This window comes from Muscardinus avellanarius (genome assembly GCF_963383645.1).
Source record: "Muscardinus avellanarius genome assembly, chromosome: 2".
In the NCBI taxonomy this organism is placed as follows: domain Eukaryota; kingdom Metazoa; phylum Chordata; class Mammalia; order Rodentia; family Gliridae; genus Muscardinus; species Muscardinus avellanarius.
The window spans coordinates 1,624,308-1,637,516 of record NC_137787.1 but is presented as its reverse complement, the minus strand read 5'-3'; the positions used below and the strand labels follow the sequence as shown (position 1 = coordinate 1,637,516).

At 48.9% G+C, this 13,209-nt stretch overlaps 1 protein-coding gene across 1 annotated transcript; it reads right to left on the bottom strand.

Moving 5' to 3' along the window:
- Positions 1-1,285: 1,285 nt before the first annotated feature.
- Positions 1,286-2,224, bottom strand: LOC308279736 (olfactory receptor 6B2; the record flags this gene model as incomplete). Its single annotated transcript, XM_080719883.1, has 1 exon — positions 1,286-2,224. The coding sequence occupies one exon, from the start codon at positions 2,222-2,224 to the stop codon at positions 1,286-1,288; it is 939 nt and encodes a 312-aa protein (XP_080576009.1).
- Positions 2,225-13,209: the final 10,985 nt, after the last annotated feature.

Genomic DNA, 13,209 nt, shown 5'->3' with positions numbered 1-13,209 from the left:
CTGTGGAAAGGCTGACTTTGCAAAGAGAAGGGAGTGATCTTTCCAATACGTGACGAGTGGGGTGCTAAGTCAATTTCATGTCTGTATAGAAGTGAGTGGATACTCTCCTTCCGTACATGAAAATCAATCTCAGATGGATTGCCACTTTAAGCAGGAGAGCCAAGGCAGCTCTAGCTGTTGGCAGGAACCAGGAGACTTTTTTGTGAGGTCAGGAGAGAGGACCATTTCCTAGGTGGGCAGTAACTGTACAGGGCGGGTACAGACACTCGACATAAAAGTTGAAGAACTTGCCTCCATCAGAAGATACCAGAGAGAATGAAAACACAAGACACCAGCTGGAAACGTCGTGCGTGAAGTGAGCCTACAGAAAGCTTGCATCCAGAACACATAAGAACCCCTGGGTATGGAAGAAACTCATCTAAAAACAGGCGGAGGGCCTGGATCCAAAAGGGCAACAAGCCACTAAATCCTAAAATGGTCTCTGCGTCATTCGTCACTGGGGGAATGCAGAGTAGAGCCATGAGGAGATACCATTCCAACCTCAGAAGATGAAAAAACTGAAATAGAATACAAAATGCAGGCAAGGACAGGGAGCTAATGGGATTCTGCACTGGGAGTGGGAATGAAAACTGGAACACGCTGCAGAATATAGTCTTGCAGTCACAACTAAACCTGGCTGTGCACAGACTTTATGTTGCAGCAATTAGAGATAAAACTTGTATGTGCCTGGGTCTGCCCCGGGGAGTTTCGTGTAGCTTACAAAACTATGTATATTAAGCAAAAGACATTAACCAAATACTTATAGCTTATCCATACCTGGACAGCATCTATAGTACCGTCCATCAGTGGTAAAATGGTTAAATGCCTACCATAACTACACAGTCTCTACGGCAGAGAAGATGCACGCATTGCTGTTACATGCAAAAACATCAGGATTTCGTCCGAGCAGCATGCTGAACCAGAAGCTGAACAAAGAAGCGTGAAGGCTTTGGATTCACACTCACAAGACCCTCAGAACACCCAGACTAGTCTCTGGCATGGTCTCAGGATAGTGAGTCTCCTGGGGAAGGGATGGCGGAGAGGGAGGCAAGAGAGGACCCTCTGATTCTTGATCCTTCCAGGAGCGGGCTCCAACAGTGTGGTCTTTCCTAAAAACATGTCCATAGGAAGGCCGACTACTGTGGCTAGTTCTGTAGGTTGTTAAGTTACACTTTAAAAGTCAAAGATCATTGGTGCCACATTAAATTTTTACCTACGCAAATTAGCTTCTGGGGATATAATTGTCCTACTGTGGGTCCTGAGCTAGGCCCATGGCCTTCCTCAGGGCGTCCTTGAATTCTTTGTTCCTCAGGCAGTAGATCAAGGGGTTTACCATGGGTGTGAGGACGGTGTACACGGCAGAGATGAGCTTGTTGGAGCTGCGTGTGTCAATGGCCTGGGGCCGGACGTACATGAAGATCATGGCCATGTAGAAGATGGTGACGACGGTGAGGTGGGAGGCACAGGTGGAGAAGGCCCTCCAGCGGCCCGTGGCCGAGGGGATACGCAGAACAGCCAGTGTGATGTGTCCATAGGAAAGGACGGTGGCCAGCAGCGGGAACACCAGGATGATGAAGGCCAGGATGAAGTCCACCAGCTCTGCGGTCGAGAAGTCCGTGCAGGCCAGCTTGAGAACGGGGGAGATGTCACAGAAGAAGTGGTTCAAGACGTTGGAGCCACAGAAGGTGGCGCTGGAGATGAAGCCGACCTTGATCACAGAGATGGTGAAGCCGCTCGCGAAGGAGAAGGCCACCAGCTGGACGCAGCGCCCGGTGGTCATGATGACTTGGTAGCGCAGGGGGTGGCAGATGGCCACGTAGCGGTCGTAGGCCATGGAGGCCAGCAGCACGCACTCGGTGCACACCAGGGAGCTGAAGAAGTACAGCTGAGTCATGCAGCCCACGAAGGAGATGCGCTTTCTCTGCAGGAGGAAGCCGTCCAGCATCTTGGGGATGATATTTGACACATACCAGATCTCCAGGGAAGACAAGGAGCCCAGAAAGTAGTACATGGGCCGGTGGAGGGAGGCACTGCTCCAGACCGTGAGGATGATGGCCGCGTTCTCCACCAGGACAAAGAGGTAGGCGAGCAGGAAGAGGAGGAAGAGCACGTACTGCAGCCCCGGGGCCGTGGGGAAGCCCAGCAGGATGAACGTGCTGACCTGGGTGACGTTCTCCCCCCTCATTCTCCTGCACCTGCAAAGATCAGAGGGCCAGCGTGGAGGAGCAGGGGCTGCTGAGGGGAGGAGGCAGGGCAGACCCGGAGGTCAGCTGCGTCCTGAAGGCTGAGAGCGGCTGCCTGCTGCAGCCGGCAACAGGAAAATTCATTCATCTGCCAGGCCTTCCGCAGAGGGGCCTGTGCCGTTGCTTTGGGCACAGTAACGAGTGGGCACAAGGAAGAGAGGGTATGCTTAGGATGCTATGGGGGCTGTCTGCATGGCCCTCCCCACGGGGAGCAGGAGTGGGCACCAACACCGCTGTCTGCTGGGCTGCTGGGGTCCGGGCTTGATTCCCAGCAGGGCGAGCCTTCTGCCCTAGCCAGCACCGCGGCTGCCCTCCACCAGTTCAATCCAGGAAACCCCAGCACTTGCTTAACTGGCTTCTCCCCATGAACTTCCCAGACAGCGAGGCTGCCTTCGGGCTCTGCTGCGGTGTCAGGACACAGAATGTTCTTCCTGGAGGTGAGCTTCTATAGACCAGGGCCTGGGGTATGGGCAGAAAGGGCTGGAGGGTGAGTGAGGGTCTCCAGGGCCTCTGGTCTGTGTGGCTACTGCACCCCATGCCCACATGTGTGTGTACACACACACATATGCATACACACACACGCACACACACAGAGCGCAGGCTGGACAGGACACCTTGCCTCTAACTCCCCAGACCACATGCTTAGCAAACGGCTACATTTCTACATGGTCGCACCCTCTTATCATGAGACTGAAAGGGCAGGTGGGTTCCACACTCAGCAATCACCCACAGACACACACTTGGCATAGCACCCACAGTCGCACACCCAGCACAGTACTTACTATGTGAGGACTGTCCACGCGGCTCCCATATACCATTGGGCTGGATGCTGGCAGGGAGAGTGGGGCTGAGTCCTGGCTGTAAACGGCACACACGTGGGGATCCCACCCACCTTCCTTCAGGAAGCCATGGAAGGGCCCAGCTGCCCCTAGATGGACGAGCGGCTCGCGCCCTTGTCCGGCAGCGCCCAGGCCCCACCGTGCCCCGCGAGCCTGGGGCAGGCTCTGGAGAAGCGGCCTTCCTGGCACTGAGGGGAAGAGCTGTGGCTTTTTCTGCTGGTGCCCGGGGACTCTAGGGCCCAATTACCCCGTGCCGCTGGCGAGACTGCCCATGCTGCCAATTAGCTGGGTCCTTGCCCCCGGGGCTGCTGCCCTCCCGGCGGAGAGGCCCAGGGACTGTGGAGGCCTTGGCCCCTGGCCCTTGCTCAGTGCTCCTCAGGGCCAGGGACTTTTGCCCTCCATGGGAGACGCTGACCCTTGTCACCCTCTGGTCTCTCACTCAGCGGGTCATTGGAGGGCCTGTGCTGGTGGCCAGAATACATTTCTACAAGAAACCGCACCCCCCATGGCTGGAGGTGGGGGCCAAAGCCACAGCCCGGGGCCCGCTGCCCCCAGGGGCTTGGTGGGGAGTCAGGGCTTGGCGCAGCTCAGAGCCCCAGCCCTGCTCTAGAGGAGGGACGTGTCAGGCCACAAGGGCGGCCACCAGCTTGCCTCTGTTTCCCCTTGGTCTCGGTTCTCCTGCCCTCCTCTTCTCTCCTCTCCCCTCCCCACTTGGTCCTGAAGCAGGCTGGTCCTGCACGCCCTGGGCTTGACTGGCTGTTCCCCCTGGAACGTTCTTCCAAGGTAGGTCGTTCCTTGGGCCAGCCCACACGTCCTTCAGACCCCGAGGGCACTGCGCCTATTGCATCTGTCATTGTGACTGGAGGGCCTGGATTAGGGTCTGCCATGTGGCAGGTGTTTGGGTGCATGGCTGAATGAGAACAGCTCAATTAGTGGTAGAACAGCTCAATGGAGGGGTTGCCCAGGAGAACCAGCTACGTTCTGACCAGCCAACCCTGGTCCTGAAACAGGCTGGTCCTCCATCCCCTGGGTTTGAAATAAAATACCCAATTTTTTATTGGCCTCGTCATCATCTGATACAGGAAGGGTTAAAAATGTAGACCCTATACAAGTCCAAATACAACATTCCAAACCTTTGTTTCAATTCCCTTAATATCCATAAAGCTGGAAGAAATTCAAGGAGTCCTGTCAGTTGTAGAAGATTTCATTAATCAAGGACTTCTCATTCCTATACCAACTTTAAAGAGTCCTTCCGGTCTTTTTAAAACAAAAAACACAAATGGACAAGGTTAGAGAATTGCTAGTGTTCTCTGTGCTAATCTCCATGGTGGTTTTGCTCATTTAAAGCCCGCTAACACTCTAGAAGCACACCTCCCACACACACCTTTGCCAGCATGTATCATTATTTGCATCCTTGATGCCTACCACCCTAACTGAAGTCAGTCGAAATCTCAGTATAGTTGTAACCCCTGATTGAACAGGATGTTGAGCCGGGCATGGAAGCACATACTTATAATCCCAATGCTTGGGAGGCTGAGACGGGAGGATCACAGGTTTACAGCCAGCCTCAGTTACTGACTGAGGTCCTCGGCAATTTAGTGAGACCCTGTTTCAAAATAAAGAATAAAAAAATGGGACTAGGGGTGTAACTTGGAGATAGAATGCCCCTGTGTTCAATCCCCAGCACTGCAAAATAAGGATGTTGAACATTTTTTTTTCACGTATTTATTGGCTGTTTCTATTTCTTCTCTTGAGAAGTGTCTATTGAGTTTAATTGTCTTTTTGACTGGTTATTGTTTTGGGTGTGGATTTTGTTTTTGCAGGTCTGGGGATGGAACCCAGGGGTATTCGACCTCCACGCTACACCCCCCCCCGCCCTATTTTTAATTCTTTATTTTGAAACAGGGTCTCACTGAGTTGCAAAGAGCCTCACTAAGTAGCTGAGGATGTCTGCGAACTGCAATCCTCAGGTCTCAGCCTCCCAAATGCTGGGATTACAAGCCTGCGCCACCACGCCCGGCTTTGGGTGTGGTTTTTAAAGTTCCCTATATATAGCCGGGCGTGGTGGCGCAGGTTTGTAATCCCCATGCTTGGGAGGTAGAGACAGGAGGATCGCGCAGGTTCGAAGCCAGCCGCATGCGCTGGCTTAGGAGACCCTGTCTCCAAATAAAAATATAAAAATAGGTCTGGGAGTGTAGCCCGGAGGTAGAAGGGCTTCCAGGAACTCCAGTAAAAATAAAAATAAATATAAAATATAAATATAAAAATAAATATATAAATATAAAAAATAATAATAAAGTTCCCTATATATTCTGGATCTAAGTCCTCTCTCAGGAGGGGCTAATGTCCCTGCCATCCTGCAAGCTCTGCCTTTAGGCTCCTGCCTGTCTCCCTGACCATGGGAGTTCTTTCTACACTCTAACATCTTTTCCCTCCCTTTCTTTCTTTCTTTCTTTCTTTCTTTCTTTCTTTCTTTCTTTCTCTTTTCTTTCTTTCTTTCTTTCCTTCTTCTTTGTGGTACTAGGGATTGAATCCAGGGGCATTCTACTTCTGAGATATACCCCCATCCAGCCCTATTTTTTGTTCTTTATTTTGAAGCGAGGTCTCACTAAGTTGTGGAGGGCCTCAGTAAGTAGCTGAAGCTGGCCTTGAACCTGCGATCCTGTCTCAGCCTCCCAAGTCCTGGGATTTAGTGTACACTGCCACACCCAGCTTTTATCTTCCTTAATTTTTTTCTTCACTGCTCTCTAATTTTAACTGTCAAGGTTTTTTACCTTCTTGGTTAGACTTAGCTTTAGACATTTTCTTTTTATATTTTTTGAGGCTATTGTGAATGGAGTTGTTTTCCTGATTTCATTTAAGTGGATTAATTATTGGTATATAAAAAGCTATTGATTTTTGTATATCGACTGTACATCCTTCCTGCTATATTAATGATTTTGTTTATCAGTAATAGATGTTTTCTCATAGTTTTTATGGACCTTCCTTAGTTCCAGACATCTTCTGGTAGTTTTTTTTGGAGGGGGTCTTCTAAGTATAAAGATCATGTCACCTACAGATAATTTCACTTCTTCTATTTCCTCTATGTATCACTTTAATTTCTTCTCTTGCCCAAGTGATCTGGCTAAAATTTCAAAGTACTATACTGAATAAGGGTGGCGAGAGTAGACATCCTGGTCTTGTTCCTGATTTTGGAAGAAGCGTTTTCATTCTTTCCCGTTTGGTAGGATGTGGGCTTTGGGTTTGTCGTGTATTGCCTTTATATTTTTCAGGCAAGTTCCTGCTCTCCTTAATTTCGTCAGTGTTTTGAACATGAATAGGTGCTGAATCTAACAGGTGCTTTTTCTGAATCTGTATTAATAATCATGTGAGTTTGTCCTTAGTTCTATTCATATGATGAACTACATTTATTAATTTGTATATGTTGAAGCAACCTTGCATTTCAGAGTGAAACCAAGTTAGTGAGGATGAGCAGTCATCCTGATGTGATTTTCAACATGAGTTGATAGTATCATATTAAGGATTTTTGCATCTATCTTCATCAGTATATGAGTTTGGAGTTTTTCTTTCCTTGATATGCCTTTATCTGGTTTTAGTATCAGGATGACACTGGCTGCATAGAATAAATTTGGGAGAATATTCCACCCCTTTCTAATCCTTGAAATATTTTGAGGAGTATTGACAATAGTTCCTCTTTGAAGGGCAAGTAGAATTCTCCTGGAACGCCATCTGGTCCTGTGGTTTTCTTAGTTGGAAGGCTTTAGTTTTTAATTTTTATTTATTTATATTTATTAGAACAACAAAATAAAATTCCAGCTTAGTGTTGGACATGGTTTCACACATACATCAAACAGTCATGCCTAGATATATAGATGTTTACATACATACATACATACGGTAACTTTATAGACAAAAAAGGAAAAAATACCCCTTTTATTTTGGCCTTTTAAATCATCTCGCGCAAAGCAACTACCTAAGGAACGGCTAGTACACACACACACACACAAAGTTACAAGAATGCTCAGAATAAGAGTGTGTTGTTGTTTTGCCTTTTTAACAAGGTTTTCATCCTGTGAGATCACAATGGACATGAGCACACCACAAGTCAAGTCAGAAGTAGGACAGGAAAAGCGCGAAGGCTGACTTGTCCATCCGAAATCACTGAAAATTGCTGACTTAACATTGTGTACAAAAAAAAAATAAATGTAAATAAAAGTACGATCTCATTGCTGTTACTGGTCGGCTTGAGTTTTCTGTATCTTCTTGGTTCACCTTTCAGAAGTCATATGTATCTAGAAACGTGTCTTTTCCTCCTAGGTTTTCCCATTTATTGGCATATACATTTCAGAGAGTCCGTGGGGAGGTTGTGTTTTGCCTGTTTGGAGTGCCAAGTGCCTGCGGGGTCTTGCTGTCTGCCTTTCCCCTAGTGTTTGAAACATTCTCAGATATTATTTCACTGAAGAGTTTCTGTGCCCTCAGCTTGTATCTCAAAGCCCTTGTCCAGTCCGAGGATTCTTAGACGGGTCTCAGTTCTGCCCCAGACTTCTTGAACATTCTGACCGTGGTCACTTGTTTTCTTATTGTTGTTGCTAAGCGATTGCGCAAGGCCCCACGCTCTGACTTTGAGGCCTGAAAATCCGTCCTTGTCATTGCCTTTTTCTCCTCCTCCTCCCCCTCCTCCTCCTCCCCCTCCTCCTCCTCTTCCTCTTCCTCCTCCTCCTTCTCCCCCCTCCTCTTTCTCCTCCTTCTCTCCCTCTTCCCCCTCCTCTTCCTCCCCTCCTCCTCCTCTTCCTCTTCCTCCTCCTCCTCCTTCTCCCCCCCTCCTCTTTCTCCTCCTCCTCCCCCTCCTCCCCCTCCTCCTCTTCCCCCTCCTCCTCTTCCCCCTCCTCCTCCTCCCCCTCCTCTTCCTCCCCCTCCTCCTCCTCTTCCTCTTCCCCCTCCTCCTCTTCCCCCTCCTCCTCCTCCCCCTCCTCCTCCTCTTCCTCTTCCCCCTCCTCCTCCTCCCCCCCTCCTCCTCCCCCTCCTCCTCCTCTTCCTCTTCCTCCTCCTCCTCTTCCTCTTCCCCCTCCTCCTCTTCCCCCTCCTCCTCCCCCTCCTCCTCCTCTTCCTCTTCCTCCTTCTCCTTCTCCCCCTCCTCCTCCTCCTCCCCCTCCTCCTCTTCCCCCTCCCCCTCCTCCTCTTCCCCCTCCTCCTCCTCCCCCTCCCCCTCTTCTTCCTCCTCCTACTCCTCCTCCTTCTTCTTCCAGTACTGGGGATGGAACCCAAGCTACACTCCAAACCCTCTTTTTTATTCTTTATTTTTTGAAACCGGGTCTCCCTGAGTTGCAAAGGGCTCACTAAGTAGCTGAGTCTGGCCACAAACCGTGATCCTCCTGTCTCTGCCTCCCCAATGCTGGGATCACACGCATGTGCTCTCATGCCCAGCTTGGAAACCCTGTCTTCTCGGTGGTCTCATCCATTGGTGATACTTTCAAGTGAGCTTTTAAACTTCTTTGATTCTTTCATTTGTAGATTTTTCCGGAACCTCTGCCTCAGTATGGAGATGCTCATCCACTTTATACACGGCCTCTTATTTCACTTGTTACGTCTTGTTAGTGTCATTAATCACATTCATAATCAACCTTTTGCATTCTTGGTCTGAGATTTTCTCCCTCTCCTTATGTGTGAGTTCAGTTATTGGAGAGGCTGTGCCAGTATTGGAAAATTACTCCTTATTGATTTCCAATAAGAATGTAAAAGGCAGACAGAGCCTGGATGCCCTGCAGGCACTCAGGCAGAGAAAAGCACATCTTTGTTTGTTACACTTCAGAATCCCCCTCCCCTCTCCTCTGCCTTGATATTAACTCATGGTTTGAATGTAGAGGAAATTAAACTTTAAAATATGTAGAGACAAAGCCTTTAACTTAAAAAATATATATGGAAGCAATTAAAAGCCCTCAGATCACAGTAACTCTGCCTGGTACATTTTAAAGCCATAAAAGAGCCAGGCATGGTGGCGCACACCTGTAATCCCAGCATTTGGGAGGCTGAGACAGGAGCATCGTGGTTCACAGCCAGCCTCAGCTACTGCTTAGTGAGGCCCTTTGAAACTCAGTGAGACCCTGTTTCAAAATAAAGAATGAAAAATAGGGCTGGGAATGTAGCTCGGAGGTAGCATGCCCCTGGGTTCCATCCCCAGTACTGCAAAAAAAAAAAAAAAAAAAAATTGAAGCCATAAAGGTAGTGAAGGCCTCACGTTGTGCTCTTAAGCTTGTGCACAGCTGCATCCTGTGCCTCTGTTCCCTCCTCTTCTTTGTGACCTGGCCTTGGTATGTGGAATGTGAACTCTGCGTTACTTTAAAGCACCCATAGTTGATGGGCAACCAATATCACCAGATACAACAAAGGTAGAAAAACATAGATTATTAACCCCTGTACTAGGAAGTACACTGTCCAGAGAAAAGAAGGCACCCCCTCCTAAAAAATAAGTTACTAGCCTGTTGTCTTGGTAACACTGATAAGAACATGCCAGTAAGAAAACTACTTAAAGGCCCGGGTCTGAGGGAGAAGAGCCCCATTCTGGCCCCCAGCATGGCTCCCCTAGCGTGACCCCCCGCCGCGCCTCCCCCCACTGCCGCAGCTTCCCACCGTGGCTCCCCACAGCTGCTCCCCAGCCTGTCTGCTTGGCTCGCTGCTTTTCTTCCCTACCCCTTCTATTTCCTACTGACTTTGTAAAAATGATTTATTTAAGCTGCAACCCAGCCATTCTGACTTCCCGATTCAACATATGTGTTTGAATTGAGGAAAAGGGCCCTTGGCGCCATTACAACTGTAACCAGGTATTGATTTGGGAAGGCACTTTGCTGGCCTGTTCCCTCGTATTCTCTGAGGTCTCGCTTCAGTCCATCTGTTGAGATAGACTCTCTTTTCCTGCTTTATGTGGACTTTAAGTGAATGGTTAGCTCTTTACAATAAGCCCTGGGCTGAGACTGTGTCTTCACATCTCCACACCCCCCAGCCTCCTTGAGGCAACAAGTTTAACCTTCAGAGCCACTTTGAGAGGAGAGGCTATCCCGCCAGTGACCGTGGTTGTTAGGATAGGCAGCCCAGGCACACCGAAGATGGCGCCTCTCCGGCTTCTCTTCCGGATTGTGCTGGCTACCTCATAGCCTGTCAAATGGGGCCACGGCATGCCCAACAACCAGTCCCCTGATAACGCACTCACTGGGGTATGAGCCACCCAATCAGTAAATGCCTCATACTTTGTGCGATCTTCCGCTGTGAGCGGAAGCCCCCTCCTATTTTCAAGAAATCCCCAGCTGCCAGACTTTCACTTTCATTGGTGCCGAAACCCGGGAGGGAGACCCCTCTATCTAGAGGACTCCCTCCTCCTGGCTCTCCCCCGGCCGGCCGGCCTCGTCCTCCTTTTGGGTGCTCGCTTTCCGCATCTACCACCACCGGCCATCCCGACCACCTCTGTCACTCCACTCCACCTGGGTAAATCCCCCTTAGGCTAACTGCCTGAGCTTGGCTATAGCAGGGTATCTGACTGTGAGCATCCGGCTCTACCCTGACACCAGGCTTGGGGGGAGACTGCACCCCACCACGGCCTTTAAGACTACAGTGGACTCCCATGATAGTCTACTGTTTCCTTTAATGACGGGATAACTGGAAGGAAGAACAGGCCCTGCTATTCTCTCCATTCTCGGTTCTTTCCCCCTTCCCCCTCCTAACACTCTCCATTCTGACACCATTCTGATACCGTCCGTCCAAAAATCCTGTCCATTCTGACACCATTCAGAGACACCGTTCTGATACCGTCTGTCCGAAAATCCTGGCACTAGGTGTCCCGTGACTTCTGGGTCTGGCCTAGGTGGACTGTTCTTGGGTGACGACCCAACAACATCTCCAGCCACTACGACCCTACTGGGTTCCGGGGATAATTGGCCATCTGGGGATGCCCATTTTGGTCCTTTATTCCTTTACCAGTCCGGGACTTTCCGTTCTCTCTTCCTCTCTCCCCCTCAAACACCAGGCTCTCCTTCCTCTCTCTCTCTCTCTCTCTCTCTCTCTCTCTCTCTCTCTCTCTCTCATCCTCTCTTATCCGCCCTTTCCCTCTTTCCATAACCTTTCACCATGGGGGTCTCTTCTTCCATCCCGGATACTGCCCCTTTAAGGTGTCTACTTAATAATTTAACCCGTCTCTCTCTCTCTTACTCCAGACATTAAACCTAAATTTCTCATTAAATATTCTACCCAGGACTGGCCTTATTACCCTCTGGACAATAACAACCATTGGCCACCAGAGGGATCCCTTAACCCTCTTCTCCTCTGTGATTTGTTATTACTGTGAGCGTGCAAAAGGGTGGAAGGAGATCTACACTCTTACCCCAATCTGTCTTCTTCCTGCACCCCCAACAGGTTCTTTTAGCCTGCAAACCTGTTGCAATTCCCTATAAAAAAAACTTCCTCTAATATTCTCCCTGAGTCATACATTACTGCCTTTGAACCAGCGAATGAACCCCCCTTATAGGCATGCCCTTTCAGAGCGTGTATTTCTTTCTCAGCCGTCTGCTCTCCCACAAACTCCACCTCCTCCTCCACAGGTCCCTCCAGCACATTTATCTCTTTCTCCATATTCCGCTCTCCCACAAACTCCACCTCCTTCTCCACAAACCTCAACCCTTCCCTGGCAATCTTCACCTCCTCGTCTCTACCCTCCCATTCCTCAGATCTCTCCCCAATCAGCCTTTAGTCCTCCATTAAGATCTCACTCTCAACCCTCGGCCACTCTCATGTCTTTGGTCATGGCTCCTCTCCATGAGGTGGCTGGGCCAGAAGTCATAATCAGAGTTTATAACCCCCTTTTCCATGGCAGATCTGTCCCAGATTCACACCAAGTTAGGCTCCTACACCTCCAACCCTGATATCTATATCAGAGAATTCCATTATATCACTCAAGCCTACAGACTCACTTGGCATAAACCTTAGAAGTGCCAGTGTTTGTCTTTCAACATTTGGAGTTCAGCTGGGATAACAGCCAACTTTTAGCTGACCAAGGTCAATACAGGCTGCAGCTCTTGGCTATCAGCTTAGCTGCAGAAAAAGATTTTGTTGTTTTGCCTATGTATAAAAGTTTACTCTTATTACATATTAGTTCATGTGGCTTAAATTTTTAAAGGTTTAAGTTTGTTAAAAATATCAAAATTTTCACTAAAGATTAATACACTTTGTTTTCTTCAGGCTAAGACAACTACCATTGGCTTCCTGGTAATAGATGCTTAAATTGTAATGTCATTCTGAGGATTTATTTTGTTAAAATGGTGGTTTAATCTATTGGCTGGTTATTAAGCATCAGAGGAGACAAATGCAGACACAGGGACAAGCCCATTTAATAGCCCTGCTTTGGGTAATAAGTCTTTGCCCCCTCAGAGATACCAAAGGCTTCTTATACAGAGAGGGAAAGAAGCTGAAGGCCTGGTACTTGCCAGTATTACAAAGGTGCCTGAGTATTGCATCAAGGGCTGCCCTGAGTGGAGTCCATCTCCATCTGGGCTGTGCCATCTCTGTAAAGAGAAAAATATTAAGAAGCATGTTGCCCTCACTTCTGAAGGGAAGAGAGGTTGTCTGCTCCCATAGTGGCTGCCCTCAAAGACTGAAGACTGAAGATGCCCAAGGCTTGGCAAGGCCCCTCTGATCAGCCCTCTAACCAGCTGGATACAGCAAGAGAAAGCCTGGGTAGCTCTTGAGGTGTCAGGCAGAATATTGATTGTTTTTAGATACAGGGCTTAGTCCTCTGCTTGCTTTGTCTCTCCTAGAGTTCTCTTCTATGGAGACCTATTTTGTACCTAGATTTGACAGCATCCCAGGGCCAAATAAATTTTTAATGTCTTAAACTTATACGATCTGGCCAAGGGCCCCCTTCATACACACCTGGCCACCTCCCATCACATGCTTTTCGTCTCCTACAAAAAGCGTTACTTTTAGCTCCTGCTTTATACCTGCCAGGCCTACTAAAACCATTTATTTTATATATACATGAAAGGGGAGGGCAGGGCCTCGTAGTTCTTGGCCAACAGCATGGACCCACTTTTGCCCCAGTCACATAC